At 55.2% G+C, this 19350-nt stretch overlaps 1 protein-coding gene across 3 annotated transcripts in view; it reads right to left on the bottom strand.

Moving 5' to 3' along the window:
- Positions 1 to 19265, bottom strand: part of HLCS (holocarboxylase synthetase) — a 151577-nt gene extending 132312 nt beyond the window's left edge. Inside the window, exons 1-4 of one of the 3 annotated variants that reach the window (XM_084873606.1) lie at positions 19243 to 19265; positions 8384 to 8518; positions 3312 to 3474; positions 1369 to 2414 (exon numbers count right to left, since the gene is read on the bottom strand). In XM_084873606.1, coding sequence (XP_084729732.1) covers positions 1369 to 2414; positions 3312 to 3363 — 1098 coding nt within the window. In that variant the 5' untranslated portion in view covers positions 3364 to 3474; positions 8384 to 8518; positions 19243 to 19265. Of the gene's footprint in view, positions 1 to 1368; positions 2415 to 3311; positions 3475 to 8383; positions 8519 to 11384; positions 11404 to 12327; positions 12617 to 19242 lie in introns of those variants that run through there. The other 2 variants (XM_084873604.1, XM_084873605.1) reach the window with 2 other exon arrangements.
- Positions 19266 to 19350: the final 85 nt, after the last annotated feature.

The raw sequence follows: 19350 nt of genomic DNA on the forward strand, positions 1-19350 counted from the left end.
GGGTTACATCATTACGGGTTTATGGCAGAGATGAAGGCGATGAAACCCAACAGGACGGAGGAAGCTGACCAGCCTGCGGGGATGTTTACTGGCTGGTCTCGGCTATCGCAGTGACACAGGCCGAGGGGAGCGCGGTGACCCTGTCCCAGAGGCTGGGAAGTCGTCTGAGACCACAGATGACACTAATCCTCCGGGTCTGATTTTTGAAGCTGCATCGTATTGCCTTTTGTCCTAGGCCCGCGCACGCAGTATCGAGTTTTACGACGGCAGCGGGGTCAGCTTAGACGGCGGCGAGCGGACCCGCCGTGAGCGGCCGCCACAGTGCCAAATCGATTTTCCTGCCTGCCTGTGCCCCGGGGCGGCGAAGTCCGCTCTTCAAAACGGAAATACGGCCCGAGGAAGTGGGGTCTTAGGGTGGATTTTCTGAGAATGCAGTTGCTATAGTTACCGTACTTGCAGAAAGAAAGATAAGACGAGCAGGGATTAGGCCTCCGAAAACAAATCCATGTGGTTTGCAACCTGGAGGAAACGCGATTGGTTGCCCAAGTTCATCTGTCCCAAGGTCCAGATTCCTCGTTTATATGCTTCTTACAGACCAACGGGCGGGGAGAATGGTAAAGAAACAAACCTCTCCCCTTGAAAAGTGTTTGGTCAGAAAACCACACAGACTCCAGAGGGCTGGAGAGGGAGACAGCATTCAAAATTAAAACAACAGCCCGGCTGGGGAAGCTCAGTGGTGGAGCGTCGACCTATGAACCAGGAGATCACAGTTCAATTCCCCGTCAGGGCACAGGCCCAGGCTGTGGTCTCCCCAGTAAGGGGGGAGTGTGGGGGATGCGGGAGGCAGCCGATCCATGATTCTCTCTCATCACTGATGTTTCTATCTCTCCCTTTTCTTTCCTCTCTGAAATCAATAAAAACATATTTTTAAAAATTAAAACAACAAAAAAGGAAACAGTTCCCTAACTCCATAAAAAGATTCCACCCTCGCTGGTTTGGCTCAGTGGATAGAGCATCAGCCTGGGAACTGAAGGGTCCCGGGTTCAATTCTGGTAGCGGACACAATCCCCAGTGTGGGGGGTGCAGGAGGCAGCCGGTCAATGATGCTCTCTTATCACTGATGTCCCTGCCTCTCCCCCCACCTCTCTCTCTGAAATAAATAATGTTCCCCCATTGCGAATATTCTGATTAGACCAGATACTCACGCGACAGAAAAGCTCTGATCTAACCAGTCTCCTCACATCAGGGGACACTCCCAGCCGCAGGTCCGAAGCCCGGGCGCGGACTCTCAGGCCTGGCAGAGCGCAGCCCTGCAGGCACAGTCTCCACCCGAGGTACCCAAAGACCACCCCGGGCCCTGCCGCCTACCTGGCAGAGCACGGCCTCCCCGCCGCGCGCTCCGACAGGCACGTGCAGGATCAGCCGGTCCTGGTCCGCGCCGTCCAGGTGGCCGTGGAGCTGGCCGGGGCAGGGCGGCTCCCCGGGGCCCTGCTCGTACACGCGGCCGCTGCCCAGGACGCTGAGCCGCACCGGGCTCCCGCCGGCCCCAGAGAAGACCAGGCTCTGCACCGTGTCCTGCAGCGCCGCCCTGCTGGTCAGCTGGCAGCCGGCCGGCACGAAGGACGAGGCCAGGCCCAGCACCTTCCCGCCCTGGGCCAGGTAGGCCAGGATCCGCCGGTGCACGGCCTCGGGGACCGGCTCCCCGCCGGCCACCACCAGCAGCACGCAGTTGTCCGGCCACGGGTCCCGGCGCGCGCTCTCCTCCGGCAGGTGGTACAGCGTGTAGCCGTCGGGGTCCACGCAGTCGGCCAGGACAGACCGGACCTGCTGCAGCCGGCCCGGGGCCTCCTGGGCATCGGAGCCCACGTAGAGGAGGATGTTGGGGGCCTTCCCGGTGAGGTTGGTGCTCCCCGCTTCTCTCTCGGGGCGGCCGGCATCGGCCACGCCATTCCCGCCGCCGCCGGCATCGTAGGGCAGATCCGGGATGTCCTCGGCAGAGGCGCACCGGATGGACTCGATGGTGCTGTTCTCCAGCTCCAGGCACTCGTGGCAGCTGGACAGGTGGAGGCCACAGAGCTCGGTGCAGCACTCTGCCTGGCTGCTCTCCCCGGCGGCCTCGTGCCCGGAGCCGCCGCCTCGCCCCGGCGGGGGTTCTGCACCGAGGACCTTCTGGTCGTCTTTGCCAGCGTGCGCCATGGCACCCGGGTCAGGATCGCCCTGGACAGCAGACTCGGGGCCCGGCTGCAGGCTGAGGGCTGGCTCGGTGGCCTGGTCCTTAAGCTCCTGCAGCGTGGAGTCCTGCAGTGGGTCAGGCTCGCCCTGGACGGCGGACTCGGGGCCCGGCTGCAGGCTGATGGCTGGCTCGGTGGCCTGGTCCTTAAGCTCCTGCAGCGTGGAGTCCTGAAGGTGCACCGCTGACCGGGGGCAGAAAAGACACTCAGTCAGCTCTCTGTCCTGCCGCTGCGTTCAGAACCCCGTGTGCTCCCTGGGTTCCCTGACTCGGGTTCCTGGGCACCCCCGGCCCACCCCCCTAACTCTGCGGCGTCCTTTGGAGCCAGATAAGTACTCCCTCCTGCCAGGAGGGGCCCCGGATGGTCTCCGGTGAAACCCGAGTCTCCACAGCCCCTCTGAATCGGAAAGTCTCGGGCTCCCCCGCTGACGAGGGGAGACAGTGAGATTCTGAGCGGTCGTCTGGCCGCTGCCTCCCAGGCTCAGCTTCCTGGTGTCCCTCTCCACTCTGTCCACGCACACTCCGGAAAGGCCACCCCCGGGCGCTCCCCAGACTCGGCCAGAAGAAGCGTCTGTCCAGTGTCTGCTCTCAGGGTGGGAACATCACGTACAATCACTGATTCGAAATCCAGGCCCGAGCACCTGCCGTGCACCTGACGCGGGATTCGGCACATGCACGTGGCAAACGGGGAAAGTCAGTGATTTACACAAATCCCTTGAGGGCTCCCAGACTGTGAGAGGGGGCAGGCTGGACCCAGGGACCCACCCCAGTGCATGAATTTTCGTGCATGGGGCCTCTAGTGTGTGTGTGTGTGTGTGTGTGTGTGTGTGTGTGTGTTAGCCTTAGCTGGTTCGGTTCAAAGGATAGAATGTCGACTGTGGACTGAAGGATCCTGGGTTCAATTCCTGTCAAGGGCACATGCCTGGGTTGCAGGCTTGATCCCCAGTGTGGGGCGTGCAGAAGGCAGCTGATCAATGATTATCTCTCATCACTGATGTTTCTATCTCTCTCTCCCTCTCTGAAGTCAACAAAAATATATTAAATATATGCGTTAAAATTAAAAGTGTTTAAAGTTCCTTACAAACGATCTTTCGGGGTATCAGCCCATTAGCCATCTGGAGTCTGTCTTCCATGAACGCCGCCCCCAGCTTGCTGAAGTCATCCACACTGGCTTTGGCGATCAGCTGGTGAGGGTCCCCAGGTCTGCAGGCTAGCGGCAAACAGCAGTCTGACCACTTCACAATCTGAGGGGAAGTGGGAGGAGGAAAGAGAGAGGTCCAGTGTGTCTTCTTAAACTAAGGAGGTGCTTCATTTTCCCCTTCGCGCCCCCTCCTCATCTCCCCGTGCCCCTCTCCCCCCCACCCCCCCACCCCGCATTCTTACACCAAAGCTGTGCTGCTGGAGCCTCTCATTTCAGCCCAACAGCGGGCTTACAGACTCTAACTCTGACCCTCTCCTTTCAGGCTCACTCATGTCTCCACTGCCTTTCAAGGCACTGGAGGGGGAAAGAGCCATCCCCAGGCCCTGGAAAACATCCACCTGCCCTTCAGTAACAGAAATCGGAGTCAACAGCAAGTCCACATATGCAGGGATCCACCACGGAGCCTGCAGGCCAGCTTTTCTCAGAGCGGGGGTCACGCCCGCTACAAGGCCACCCCCCGGAGTGCAAAAAACCGCGGGTCCTGAGCTGCAGCCCAGGAACCAGCTTCACACAAGCTCCCCAAGTGCTTCCTGAGCAGAGAGACCGCCAGGCCTCCCCGCGGAGCTCGGCCGGCCCAGTTCCCACCTCCGCCGCCAGGGGGCCGGGAGACCGACGGCAGCCTACCACGCTGTCCTTGAAGCCCTCCGGTTTTCATACAAGAATGTGAAACTGGGACACGCAGACGGGGAGCCCTGGGGTCCGAGCCTGGCTCTGGAGTGCGAGGACCTGGGTGTGGGTCAAACTCAGCTAAATCGTCGCTGGGTGTCCTCAGGCCAGTCTCACACTCGCAGGCCTGTCTCCTCACTCGTAAAACAGGGAGAAGTGAAGGACCAATCCCCATGATCTTATAGGCTTGTTGTGTTAACACAGTGGTCAGCGGACTCCTCACATGAGGGTGGATGGAGCCTGAGAGGGAACAGTGCCACCCCCTGCACGAGGCTAGAACCATCTCTGTGCTGAGCCCAAGGCAGGCAGAGAGCAGAGATGCTCGCCAGGACACCCGCCCAGCATCAGGTGCTCCAACGCCAGCCTAGCAGCTGCATGAGTGGCAGGCAGAGCCCCCCCCCTCCCCTCGCCAGCACTTAGTGTAAAAGGAGCCGACCATTAGCTCCACGGCCGAAGCACAGAAAAGCAGGAGGTAAACAAAGCCCGGAGATGGACAGGTAGCAGCAGAGAACAATATACACACGTCCCGATCAAGTTTCCCACCCACTTCCTCTCCCAAGTGCATTTCCTTTTTCTAGGAGCGGGTCCCGGAGCCACAGACCCTGCAAACTCCACCGAGCGGAGCTGGGTGCTCTGATCAAAGCAGAGCGGCCTGCCGCGGGCTCCTCCGGGGCCAGAGGTGTTTGCCTCCGGCCGAAAAGCAAACAGGACCCTCCCGTTTGCACTCGGAGGTGGGAACACAGGGCAGAGAAAGAAAAGGCGCTCCCAGCGATCAAAGCTAAGGAAGCCCTGGGCGCCCGAGACAAAGGGGTTCCTCAGAGGAGGAGGGGCAGAGACCCTGCCCTCAGCCAAGACTGGCTGCCCTGGTGACAGGCAGCGGGCAGTGATGTCTCTGCTCCATCAGCTTAACCCCATCCACAGCCACGGGGATGGCGGGCCAGGAGGCACCAGTGAACGCCACCTGAGAGAGCCCAGATTCAAAAAGATACCGCTTTCAACACCTGTATCGTCCTAAAAATGTGGCAGACTGGCCCCAGACAGACTGGGTCAGTGGGCTAGGTGTTGGCCTATGTCTGGAAGGTGGCTGGTTCGATTCCCAGGCAGGACACATGCCCAGCTGTGGGCTCGATCCGGGGATTGTGCAGGAGGCAGCTGATGGATGTTATGCTCTCACATCAATGTTTATCTCCCTCTCCCTTCCTCTCTCTCTAAAAAAAAAAAAAAAGAAAGAAATGAATTAAAAAAAATTAATCAATTAAAAAATTTTAATGTGAAAGAATAAGTTCTCATCAGGTTTAAAAGTCTCTCTTAAATAAAGTATTTTCTACTGAATATCTTAGGATACCATCAAATTCAAATGATTTTTGAGTTGGTGAAAATACATAGTTTCATAAGAGCCCCCAAAAGGCAAAATCACCCTGAACAGGCCTGCAGACCCCGTGGGAAGACAGCGAGCTATGACGGCAGCGCCTCGTTAGGATCTGAAGCCCAAGCTAAGAAAGGGACTTCGGAAATAGCCCAGGTGTCAGAAAACTACTCCACACAAACCCAGCTCCGCTGCAGGCCGCCCTCTCCGATCACAGACAAAATGGCTTAACTGGGCCGCACCCTTGGTGGGTGGGCATCTTTCAACAGCCTCCCCCCACCCCGAAAATTAAGAATTAAGCACCTCAGCCAGGGAGGGCTCAGCTGGTTGGAGCATCGTCCTGTACAACAAAAAGGTCGTAGGTTCAATCCCTGGTCGGGGTGCCTAGGGGATTCTCTCTCACATCAATATTTCTCTCGCTCGCTCACTCTCCCCTCCCCCAATTCCTCTTTCTCTAAAAAAAAAAAAAAAAAAAATCAGTAAACATATCCTCAGTGAGGATTAAAAAAAAAAAAGAATTAAGCAAAACCACCATTAAGCAAGATCTAATTAAGTCTTCCTTAGAAGGTAAGTTAAACGGGGTTCCTGTGGCAGAGATGCCATTATCTTTCTCCCTGTAGTCACACAACTCCAGGCTCCTCTGAACCCATAGCTGTCCGGCTACAGAAAGTATTTCTCAGGCTCCCCTGCAGCTACAGTGACACAAGAAGTGACTTTGGAAGCTTCTGGATTCGCTGTTAAAGAGGAAGCTGGCTGTTGCCGGTGCCCCCCGTTCTCAGGGCTGGAAGTGGATGGCGCTGACTGCTGTGGGAGTGGCAGGGGTGGAAGCAGCCAGAGTGCCCATCAGGCCCTAACCGGTGTGGCTCAGTGGATAGAGCATCAGCCTACGGACTGAGGGGTCCCCGGTTCAATTCCAGTCAAGGGCATGCACCTTGGTTGTGGGCACATCCCCAGTGTGGGGCATACAGGAGGCAGCTGAGAGCAATGATTCTCTCTCCTCATTGATGTTTCTCTCTCCCTCTCCCTTACCCTCTGAAGTCAATAAAAATATATATATTTAAAAATTAAAAAGAAAAAAGAAAAGATGTTAAAAAAAAAAAAAAAGCTGTGATACATTTACATATGGAATACTACTAGGCCATAAAAAAAAAAAAAAAGGAAAACTTACTCTTTTTGACAACACGGATAAACCTGGAGAGGATTATGCTGGGGGAACTAAGCCAGTCACAGAAAAACGAGTACCATATGATTTCACTTACATGTGGAATCTAATCAACAAAATAAACTAACAAACAAAACAAACAAACTCAGAGATAGATACAGAGAAGAGACTGTCAGCTGTCAGAGGGGAGGGGTGTTAGGGGGCTGGGTGAGAAATAACAACCACCTCCTAGACAGACATCACGGTGCTGACTGAGGGAAGGGGGTGGGGAGGTGGGGAGGGCAGAGAGGGATAAATGGGGACAGGAGACTGACTGTGGGTGGTGAACACACAACACATGACGCACACCTGAAACCTACATAATTTATTAACCAGGCTCACCCCAATAAATTCAATTAAAACAATTTTTTTTTTTAATCTTTGAATCAGCCAAAACCGGTTAGAGCTTTGGTCTGCAGACTGAAAGGTCCCAGGTTCGATTCCGGTCAAGGGCATGTACGTTGCTAGCAGGCACATCCCTGGTGGGGGGGTGCAGGAGGCGGCTGGTCGATGTTTCTCTCTCATCGATGTTACTAGCTCTCTATCCCTCTTTCCCTTCCTCTTTGTAAAAAATCAATATCAATAAGATATATTTAAAATATATATATTTGAATCAACTTCTAGGCAGCTATCAGAAAGAAAGAAATAAATGCCAGCTGCCAGCCGCCACCACATCCTGCTCATGCATGAACTTTCCAGACTCATACCCACGACCAACTGGGACTGGAGTTGCCTCTCAGAGGTACAGTTGCCCCCCACCCACCCCACCACCGCCCCGTTATTGACGGCCAGTGTAAACTCTTTCAAAACAACTTCCATCTTCTGCCCCAAACCCATGAGACAAAAGAGCCCCGTCAGCTGGGAATCAGCAGACGTGTCCCCTCCTCCCTGCAGCCTGGACGCTGGTGGTTGAGTTTGCATGTCCCAGGCCCCTGGTCCTTTTCGGCCACTCACGGCTCTCAGGACCGCTCCCAGCCTCCAAGGTTTGGCATCGGATGGACGGAACGGCCTGGGGACACTGAGCCGTGCTGCCCAATAGCACAGTGCGGCAGCAAACACGGGAGCTTCACATGTTCCAGCAGCCACGTTTTAAAAAGTAATAAAACAACATAAATGTTTTGCCCTAGGCCAGTGGTCAGCAAACTCATTCGCCCACAGAACCAAATATCAACAGGACAATGATTGAAATTTCTTTGGAGAGCCACATTTTTTAAACCTAAACTTCTTCTAATGTCACTTCTTCAAAATAGACTCGCCCAGGCCATGGTGTTTTGTGGAAAAGCCACACTCAAGAGGCCAAAGAGCCATGGCTCAATGAGCCGCAGTTTGCCGACCACGGCCCTAGGTGGTTTTGCCCAGTGGATAGAGCATCGGTCGGCCTGTGGACTGAAGGGTCCCGGGTTCGATTCCGGCAAGGAGCAGGATCAATCCCTGGCCCTGGTCGGAGCCTGTGCGGGAAGCAGCCAATGGATGTGTCTCTCTCACATCAACTGTCTCTCCCCTCCCTCCACTCTCTCTAAAAATCAATTGGAAAATATCCTTCAGTGAGGATCAACAAAATAAAAAATGTAAACAGGGGAAAGTAATTTCACTTACATATTTTCATTTTCCCCAAAACATCCAGGAAGAAAGGTCAGGAAAAAGCCCTCATCAGACAACGAATCCCGCTCTAATTAAGACACAGTTCCCTTTCAGCCAGCGGGTGAGCTCGCTACTCACGGCCTCTGTCCGGGAAGACGGCCGCGGGCCCTCTGGCCGCACCCACACGCTCTCCGTCACAAACGCGATGTGCTCCGCTTCCAGGACGAGGGGAGGAACGAGGTACAGGGCCCATGTGTTCAGGTCCTCGATGGACTGGACGGAGAGAAGGAAAACACCGACAAAGGTTTAATGTCAGATCACAACCGCCACTTCACTCCACATCCGGACCCCCCTCGCTCACCCCGGGGCTGTGAGCTCAGCCGGTGTCCCCCCAGCCCACCTCCGCCCGGTGAGCTCAGCCCGTGTCCCCCCAGCCCACCTCCGCCCGGTTCTGGCTGCACCGGAGCTACACAGGCAGCTGAGGACTCCCCCGAGGCCTCGGGGCAGCTTTCACAGCTCCAGAAACCAATCAACTAGTCTATTCTGAATCCGGGCTTGTTGCTACTACTCTTGACTGTTTAGAGCAGTGGTTCTCACCCTTTCTAAAGCCACTCACTGCCCACAGGTTGAGAACCGATGCTGTGGAGCCTCAGACCATCGGAAAACACAGATATTTACATTACAATTCATGACAGCAGCAACATTACAGTGATGAAGGAGCAACGAAAATATTCTATGGCTGGGGGTCACCACAACATGAGGAGCTGTGGGAAAGGGCCGGCGTCAGGAAGGTTGAGAACCACCAGGGTAGGGAAAACGAGGCACTGGGCCCGCTGGCTGCGAGCTCCACGTGCCTGGCTCAGCAGCGTCACCAGGCGGGGGTCCGGGGGGTCAGACAGTTTGGCCACCGCTGGTTCAGAGCACGGAGGGCTCTCCACTGACAACCTGGAGGGACGTGTGTCTGTTGTTAATCCTCCCCCGAGGATATATTTTCATTGATTTTCAGAGTGGAAGAGAGAGGGGAAAACAGAGAGAAACAGCCATGTGAGAGGAGCACATCCATGGGTTGCCTCCTACACGCACCCTGACCAGGGCCTGGGCTGGGGAGGAGCCCGCAACTGAGGTACGTGCCCTTGACTGAACTCACACCGAGGACCCTTTGGTCCCCAGGCAGAACCAGCTAGGGCTTGGAGGGACTTTTAAAGATGACGTTCAGAGCCCAGCCAGTGTGGCTCAGTGGATGAGCACTGACCCATGAACTAGTAGGTCACGGTTCAATTCCAGGTCAGAGCACATGCCCGAGTTACAGGCGCAATCCCCAGTGGAGGGTGTGCAGGAGGCAGCCGATGGATGGTTCTCTCATCGTTGATGTTTCTACCTCTCTCTCCTTCTTCCTTCCTCTCTCTGAAATCAATAAAAACATATTTTTTAAAAAGATGAGTCTCAGAAGTGCATCCTAGTAGTCAGAGGCCTGTTGCTAATGGAAACTTAGCCCAGAGGGCTGTCCTTCCATTTCCATCAGCCATTATAGCTTTAAGAACATATCTAAAAAATATTTTAAAAAATAAAAGCACGTGCAATAAAATAAAAAATGAAAAACTAGAAAGATGAACCGTGATTTAAACTCTGAGGGCACAGAGCAGGCCGGTCCCATCTAGTCCGGCGGGGGAGCAGTGACATCTGACTGAAGATCGGGGGCACAGTGAGCTATGCACAGAACTGGGAGCATGGAACCCCTTGAAAGCCTGAGGCAGGTTTGGCCAGAGCGGTGGGCGAGGGCTGAAGAGCTTTGGTTACAGTCATGGAAGTTAGCGGAAGGCCAGTCAAGTCACGGAGATGTTCAAAAGCAGAACGTCCTGGCCGGGCGGCTCAGTGGGTTGGAGGGACGGCCTGTACAACAAGGGCTGCAGGTTCCATTCTGGGTCAGGGCCCCCACTAAGCTGCAGGTTCGACACCAAACAGGGATCGGACTAAGAGGCATGGATCTGTTTCTCTCTCTTCCCCCCTCCCCCGCCTCCCTTCCCCTCTCTCTAAAGTCAATAAGCATATCCTCAGTGAGGATAAAAGAGTAAAACTGTTTTTCAAGAAAATTAAAGACATTTACCTCTGAATATTTTTGAGTGTTCAAAATGTCCGATCTGAAGGTTATTTTTAAAGTAAGTGATCAGTGTGGGAGCTGGTGCAACAGAAAAGTCCACCTCCCCATCTCCCCCACTTGGACTTGTTTCTCAGTCAGCGTTCCTTGAGAGAATCAAGCCTCAGGCGTCCACCATATGTAGTGAATGAACTTAACTCCTTTTTTTTTTTTTTTAATATATTTTATTGATTTTTTCACAGAGAGGAAGGGAGAGGGATAGAGAGCTAGAAACGTCAATGAGAGAGAAACATCGACCAGCTGCCTCTTGCACACCCCTCACTGGGATGTGCCCGTAACCAATGTACATGCCCTTGACCAGAATCGAACCCGGGACCTTTCAGTCCACAGACCGAAGCTCTACCGCTGAGCCAAACTGGTTTCGGCTGAACTTCACTCCTTTGCATCTAGGTCCGAGAGTGGCCAACTGCGGCTCGAGAGCCACATGTGGCTCTTTGGCCCCTTGAGTGTGGCTCTTCCACAAAATACAACGGCCTGGGCGAGTCTATTTTGAAGAAGTGGCGTTAGAAGAAGTTTAAGATTAAAAAATGTGGCTCTCAAAAGAAATTTCAACCGAAACTGGTTTGGCTCAGTGGTAGAGCGTCGGTCTGCGGACTGGAAGGTCCCAGGTTCGATTCCGGTCAGGTGCATGTACGTTGGTGCCGGCACATCCCCAGTAGGGGGTGTGCAAGAGGCAGCTGGTCGATGTTTCTCTCTCATCGACGTTTCTAGCTTTCTATCTCTCTCCTTTCCTCTCTGTGAAAAATCAATAAAAAATATATTTAGAAAAAAAAAAAGAAAGAAATTTCAATCGTTCTGTTGATATTTGGCTCTGCGGACTAATGAGTTTGCCCACCACTGATCTAGGTGGTACAGACAGGCGCTCTGTCTGGGCGATCTAAGACGTAGTTACGCATATACGAGTGTTCTGTGTCACAGCAACTAACAAGGAAGGGTACTTTTGATTTGCTAGCAGAACAGTACAATCCTGTACTTAAGCCTCACCTCAACAAAATATTCAAGACCTGAGATAACATCTTCCCACTAGGGTGTTATGGTTTTACACACGTAGAAAATCTCATTTTAATGCTAAAAACGAGCCAACTTTCCAGAAGGAAAGGGCAAGAAACCAATGAAAAGCAAAACACTTTGAAATATTCATGAGAACAGTATCAGTGACTTCCATGGAAATCTGCGCTGAACCGCACTGTGAGTCAAGTCCATTCCCAACAGCTGCGCGGGAAGAACTAGTGTTCCTTTCGCAGACAGCAGAGCCTGTGCTGCACTTGTGGCCACCAGGCTAAAAATTGGGCCAAAAAAGCAAAGACTGTGCAAAAGGAAATAAAACAGGTGCAAGGCCCCGGCTGGTAAATGACAGCTGACAGGAGAGGAGGGCAGGAGTTTCCGTCACCCGATGTCTGACAGAAAGCCGAGATGGGCTGCCTTCCTCTGAATTCATTCACCGGGACTCAGCCCACAGGGGAGGGAGGCCGGCGGGAGCCTCAGTGACCATCGCGATAGCACAGGAACGCGCCTCTTTTGGGACCAGGAGCCCGGCGTCCGTGAACTCGCCCCGCGCGCCTGTCAGTGTTCGGACCTCTGGTCCCCTTAGCCCGGGCTCCGTGGGCATCGTGTGCAGGGGCCCCGGCCGGGCACTTCGAGGCGCCCTGGGCGGAGGGCTCTCCCCAGGTTCCCACCTCACAGGGCGGGCGGCGTGGCGGGGAGAAGGTAGGAGCGGCCCAGGCTGGCGCTTCCGGCTTGCCCCGCCCACCCTACTGGTGCCCCGCCCCTTCCGCTGGTGCCCCGCCCCTAGGCCCCGCCCCCAGACCTCGCCCCACCGCTGGTGATTCGTCCCCCGCAGGCCCCGCCCCCCCGCGCCAGAGCTGCCCCGCCCAGGCCCCGCCCCGCAGGCCCCGCCCCGCCCGCGCCCCCGCCGCGGCCCGCCCACCTGGCTCTCGCCGACGCAGAAGACGCGGCCGCCGCGGCTCAGGCACACGCGGGCTTCCGGGGGCCGCGCGGCCGCCACGCAGAAGGTGAAGGAGCAGCGCGAGGCGCGCAGCCGCTGCACCGTGATGCGCACGAGCGCGGCCGGCCGGCGCCCCCAGCGCGCCCACAGGTACAGGTAGCACAGCGTGATGAGCATGGCCGGCGGCCGGGGCGCGGGCCCGGACGCTCCAACTCGCCGGCCCGGCCCGCCCCTCCCCGCCCGCCGGTCCCGGCCGCCCGCCCTCCCGGCGGCCGGAAGAGGCGGGGCCTTGGGGAGCCGTAGGCTGGGGCGTGATGGAGAGAAGAGGGCCGGGCCGGGAGCCGGCAGGTGTGCGGTGGAGGAGGGAGATGGAGGAGGGCGGGATGGTGAATAAGCGGAGCTCCAGGGGGAGGCCCGGGCGTCCCGGCCTGCGTCAGCCGGGGTCCGGCCTCCCTCGGCGGTGGGAGGCTGGTTAGGACCGCGCTGTGCACGTTTCCCGCATTAACCAGTACCACGCGGACCCTCCACCCAGTCCAGTGGGAAAATAAGGAAACCTTCTTGCAGAAGGACTTTAAGATAACTTATGTAAATTCATGTAATGCAATAATACTTTTTTTTTCTGGACCCTATTTTAAAGTAAAGGCAGGAAGCAAGTGAAAGACCAGGAGTAAAAAGGCTGCCTGGTGTTCTTTTACGTGAGCATCCTAAAACCAGTTTTGTGAAACATCAATTATGATTCAGTTCTTGCCCCCTAAGTCAGCAGTTGGCAAAATCATCAGTCCACAGAGCCAAATATCAACGGTACAACGATTGAAATTTCTTTGGAGAGCCAAACTTTTTAAACTTAAAACTTCTTCTAACGCCACTTCTTCCACACAGACTCGCCCAGGCCGCGGTATTTTGTGGAAGAGCCACACTCAAGGGGCCAAAGAGCCGCATGTGGCCCTCGAACCGCAGTTTGCTGACCACGGCCCTAAGAGAAGCATGGTTATTCCTGCTGTGAATGCGAGTTCTCCCGTGAGCCTCACTTTTTCCAAAGGCAGCGTGTAGGGAAGTGCTGAGGACAAGACACGGGACATCCCTCACTCACAGGGACCCCAGAGGTGGAGCAACTCAACCTGAAGTAAAGAACAGTTGCCTCAGCCGCTCTGAGGCTCGGCCGGATTCCCCCGAGTCGCTTCCCATTCTCGCCTTCGCTACGAGTGGGTGGCCTAACACGGTAAAAGCAAGCCGGTACACCACTCCCGGGTCCTGCTCACTCAGAGGACACGTTTTTCCAGTGCCCTGACCCTTAGCTTACATTCGTTACAACAGCAGCGCAGAACACCCACATACAGAACCGCAGCCCTCCCTTGCTCGGGTCAGATGACACGGAATTCTCCCATTCTACACAGCAAGAGTCGTTTTAAAGAGAAAGGCTTCGAGAAGAAATAACTGAGCTCAGAAACAAGGGAAGCATCACAGTGGGCCAGACATAGAAGACAGCAGGACGCAGGCTGAAGCCAGATCCTGCCGTGACAGGCGGGAAGTGGGTCCCTCCACAGGCACAGGACCTAAACTGTGTCCCTGGAGAAAGAAGTGAGCGGGCCCCTGTGAGGAGGGACTCGGCCCCTCCATGACGGCACAGGACTACTACAAGACGGAAATTAGAAAGTGAAAAAGCTTAATAACACGCTAAGCCCTAATGTCTTCCTAGACAAATGCCTCATTGACATTTGCTGAGTTTCAGCTCCAGCCTCCCACCCCTGCTCCATATGGAGAGGCCGCCTCTTCTGCCTGGAGGTCACAGCATCCCTAGTTTTCCCAGGTTCCCTAAGAGCTTTGCAGCCTCACCTTCCCACAGACACCAGAGCCCCATCCGGCCAGAAGGGGGACCTCCCACATTGGCCCTTAGATGCCTCACAAGGTCTTGGTCTGAGATGACATCCATGGGAAAATGTGGGGGTCAGAACTGTACACCTAAAACGATGGAGCTTAGCTTCATTGCCCCCAGATAGCAATGGGAAAGACATCAGGGAGCCCTAGCTGGTTTGGCTCAGTGGATAGAGCGTCGGCCTGCAGACTGAAGGGTCCCAGGTTCAATCCCAGTCAGGGCACGTGCCCAGGTTGAGGGCTTAATCTCCAGTGTGGGGCATGCAGGAGGCAGCCGATCAACGATTCTCTCTTAACATTGATGTTTCTCTCTTCCTCTCTGAAATCAATAAAAATACATTTTTTTTAAAAAAAAGGCATCAGGGAAAGAGTGGTCCTTGGCATGAGCAGCATTGGTATCAGCTAGAAGCTCACTAGAAATGCAGAATGCCAGGCCCTATCCTGGACCCACTAAGTCAATATGTGCATTTTTTTTAATCCTCACCAGAAGATACGCTTTTATTGATTTATTGATTCATTTATTTTAGAGAAGGAGAGAAATAGCGATATGAGAGAGAAACATGGATCCGTTTGACTCCTGCACCCACCCTGGCCAGGAATCGAAAATGCAACCTTTTTGGTGAGTGGGACAACGCTCCACCCAACCACACCACCTGGCCAGGGCAATACCTGCATTTTTAACAAAATCCCCAGGTGATTCACAACCACATTCAAGTTTGAAAAGCACTGCTAACGTCTGCCTCTGTTACCCCTGCATCTGGGTTACTCTAGACCAGCGGTTGCCAACCTTTCGGACCTCACGGACCCCAGTGGTCCAAGGATCACCGGTTGGCGACCACTGCACTAGAGTCTTAACAATGGTCTTCCAGATTCTGGAGAATAAAACCACAGACTAGGAATTTCAAAATGAGACTTTGTTGTTTATAAGCCTGTCGCTGCAGAGAAGATGGTGCACTCACCAGCCAGCAACCGAAGACCACCTCAGTCACCCATCAGGACAGGCTCTCTCCAAGAAAAGCCTTCCCAGACCCCCGACTCGACTCTCCCGCCCCTAGGCATGTCCCGGAAGTGATGGTCCGGGGACCAGGCAGAGTGTAAACCACGAGAAGATCACTCCCCTCGGAAGTGATCTTAAAGGCATGTCCCCTATTAAGTAGATGAAGCTCGTCCCCAGAGGGAGTTTTATCACATTGGCATTGGCTTTGTGTGAACCTGGAAGCATTCAGAATGCTGACCAAGCCAGTGGCCAGAGCTGAGAAGGATTAGTTTGTTTTTGAAATTTAAAAAAATCCCTGTTTAGTAGGAAACGATAGTAGAAGCTGAAGTTTAAGTAACTGTAAACAGTTCATTTTTAGCAGTTAAAGTACGTAGTCTCTGTTTTATAAATAAAAGAATCTGTTCCCTCCACAGCAGTGTTGGATTGCTAAACAAGTTTGAATTTAAAGTGATATTCAGAGAGCCTGGCTGTCATAGCTCAGTGGTTGAGTGTTGACCTATGAACCAGGAGATCATGGATCGATTACCAGTCAGGGCACATGCCCAGTTGTAGGCTCGATCCCCAGTATTGGGCTTGCAAGAGACAGCCAGTCAATGAGTCTCATCATTAATGTTTCTATGTCTCCCTCATCCTTCCTCTCTGAAATCAATAAAAACATTTTTAGATAAAATAAAATGATATTCAGAGATTCCAGAGACTCAAGAATTACCATCTATTTAAAATGCCCTATTTGAAATCATGAGGTTTTTGTTGGCAAAAACTGTAACACGTGGCCCTACCCCGTTTGGCTCAGTGGAAAGAGCATCGGCCTGCAGACTGAAGGGGCCCAAGTTCGATTCCGATCCAGGAGGCAGCTGATCAATGATTCTTTCTCATCATTAGTGTTTCTATTTCTCTCCTATCCCTTCCTCTCTGAAATCCATAAAAATATGTGGGGTTTTTTTTTTTTTTTTAATACAATGTGAAGAGCTTTTCTTTGAATATTTGACCATCAATGGTATGTGTGTTTATGAGCCAGAAAAACCAACCCTGCCGACACTTAGATCTTGGACTTCCAGCCTCCGGACTGTGGGGAAATGAGCCGCTTTCTTAGCCCGCGGAGACTAATCCATCCAGTTCCCAGGACACCTGTCTCTCACCCTCTGAACCACTGGGCATGAGAGAATCTGGCCGGCTGCTGCCCTCACCTGTCCTCTTCCTCCGAGGTTCCATTTGCCTGCTGTTCCATTTGCTGTTTCAGCGGCCACTCGTCAGGGCGTGATCTCAGGCCCTCACTGCCAGCTCTGGCCTCTCCCAGCCTCCAGTGCCATCCTCATCCCCTGTGCATACCTCTCTTAGGGTATTCTGTTTGTGTCTCAGAAGCAGCATGAGTAAAACTAAATGCATTTTCCCCCCACAAACTACCTCTTTACCGTGATTTCTCTATCCCTATTTCTGACAGCACATCCTGCTTTCCACGTGGACCTAGAACTTCGTCTTCCTGGAGTACCAACTGCTCTCTACCCCAAATCCTGTTTATTTCCATTGGGGGTACCCCCAAAATCCCCGAGCTCTGAAATTCTGGGGTCCCGTACAATGACACTGTGATTCACTTTACAAGGATTTGGTTTGCAGTAAAGTCCTATTCACCTTCATATCTCACATTTAGCACTGTGCCAGCACATAGTAGGAGCTTAATAAAGTGTTTTAGAGACTGCTCATACACCCATTTGTAAAGTGAGGTAACACCCTTTTACGGACGGGGACACGTTCTGAGGAATGTGTGAGGGGGTCCCATGGCTGTGCGAACAGCACAGTGTGCGCTTACACACATCCCTGGGCAGCATGTCACTATAAAACAACACGAGATGAAGGCAAACACAAGAAAAAGTGAGGCAGTCAAGATGGGTGAGTCTGCTGCCCCAGTAATGGCCTACTGTTCACACAGCAAAAAGAAACGTTTGTAAGTAGGAAGAAAACAGTGATAAAAAGTATAGTAGCCAAAACTATAGTAACCACTGGGGGGTGTGCAGGAGGCAGCTGGTTGATGTTTCTCTCTCTACTGATGTTTCTAGTTCTCTATCCCTCTCCCTTTCTCTCTGTAAAAAGTCAAAATATATTTTTATAAAAAGTATAGTAAACGTATGAACCAGTACCATAGTCATTATTGTCCAGTATGACGCACTGTACGTAGCTGCACGCGCTGTGCCTTTAGCTGACTGGCAGCGAAGGAGGTGTGTGAACACCAGCACCACAGTCAGCACCTGAGCATGTTACGGCAGCTGCGGGGTTATGGTTATGACAGCTACCGTCTCTGGCCTGTAGGCATCTGGAGCGCCACTGTAATCAGGGGACCACCGTCACACAGGCGGTGGACAGAAACACCATTGTGCATGGCGGCTGACTGCTCTGCCGGAGGAACCGGCCCCTGCACAGAGTCAGCGGGAAGAGGAGGCCGAGGCAGGCCCACCCTCACGGCACTCGGGTGGGCAGTGTTACCTCCTGCCACAGCGCAGGAAGCTCGGGCTCCGCGGCCCACACAAACCGGACTCCTTTCCCCGGACCACAATGCCCTTCCCAGGCATGGCAACGCTCCTCTGCCCCAGAACTGTCCTTCAGGGGCCAGTCCCGGTGCCCACAATCTCTGCCAGGTGAAATACCCTCCCGGGTTCACCATCTCCCGACCGAGTGACGTCAGTGTCAGGCCCTGCGCTGCTGCCTTGAATGGAGTCCATCCCACGCATTAGAAAGTTCAGAGCAGGACCCTGTGTGTAGGACAGGACAAAACCAAACAACGGCGGCCCAGCCTGTGGCTCGGGGGTGAGTGTGGACCTATGAGCCAGGAGGTCATGGTTCCATTCCGGGTCAGGGCACAGGCCCAGGTTGTGGGCTCGATCCTGCGTGATTCATCATTGATGTTTCTCTCTCCCTCTCCCTTCCTCCCTGAAACCAATAAAACGTTTTAAAAAACCATTCAGCTGAGGCTAAACTGCCGCCCTTGTGACCGGCTGGGTGGAACCCTGGCCTGAGCATATCTGGGGGCAAGAAAGACCAGGGACCAGCAGAGGGCTGTGCAGGGACAGCGGGAGACGGAGAGGGGCACACGCCAACAGGCCCGCAGGCAGTGTCCGGGCCCAAAATTCCGTGGAAAAGGGCAGAGTCCCATGACAGCTGCACCGTCTCTTCCCCTCAACATTTTCTCTTTGGAACTGAGGCTGCCGGGCTGTGCTAAGGCCGATCGCTGCTTCAGCAACACGAAAAGCGGTGCCTCCGATCGCCCTTTGCGGCGGGAAACGTCCCGGATCTGGGAAGCAGTCCGCGGGGAGGAGTGGGTGGGAGGACCGAGCCGGAGGGTCCAGACAGCCCTTCCTCCCCAGTTCCCCGGCCGCAGCTCCGCTCCCTCCCGCCCCGAACGCGCTTCCCGGAGGCTCCGCGGGGCGGCAGCGCCCCCCGTTGGCGGCCCTGGCTCTGCAGGTCAGGGATTTTCTACGATGATTCTGCAAACCCGCTCAGCCCGGAGCGGCTGCGGGTGCGGGTGCGGCGGCGAGGCCGGAGGAGGGAGGGAGGGGGCCGCAGGCGCTTCTCCCGGCCGCCGGGCCGCTGCTGCGGGACCGGCCCGGGAGGGCGCCGCCCCAGCTCACCCCGAGCCGGACAGCCGGGAGCACCGGGACACCGTCCCCCTGAACATCTACACCCCCGGGGCCACCGCGGGCAAAGGCAGCGTCCGGCCTGGTCCGGGGAGCGGGGAGCGGGGAGCGGGGAGCGCTGCGCCCCGGGGGACGGACCCCGGCCCTCACCGCCCGCCCCGGGGACGGACCCCGGCCCTCACCGCCCGCCCCGGGGACGGACCCCGGGCCCTCACCGCCGCCCCGGGGACGGACCCCGGGCCCTCACCGCCCGCCCCGGGGACGGACCCCGGCCCTCACCGCCGCCCCGGGGCACGGACCCCGGGCCCTCACCGCCCGCCCCGGGGACGGACCCCGGGCCCTCACCGCCCGCCCCGGGGACGGACCCGGGCCCCGCTCCCCGGCCGATCGGCACGCACGTACCTGGGCCGCGCCGCCGCCTCCGGCCTCCGGGCTCCCCGCGGCGCCGGGCCCAGTGGGCGGGCCGGGCGGGCCGGGGCAGGTGGCGGCGGGGCGGGCGGGGGAGGCCGG

The sequence above is a fragment of the Pipistrellus hanaki genome (genome assembly GCF_964339955.1).
Source record: "Pipistrellus hanaki genome assembly, chromosome: 2".
Taxonomy (NCBI): domain Eukaryota; kingdom Metazoa; phylum Chordata; class Mammalia; order Chiroptera; family Vespertilionidae; genus Pipistrellus; species Pipistrellus hanaki.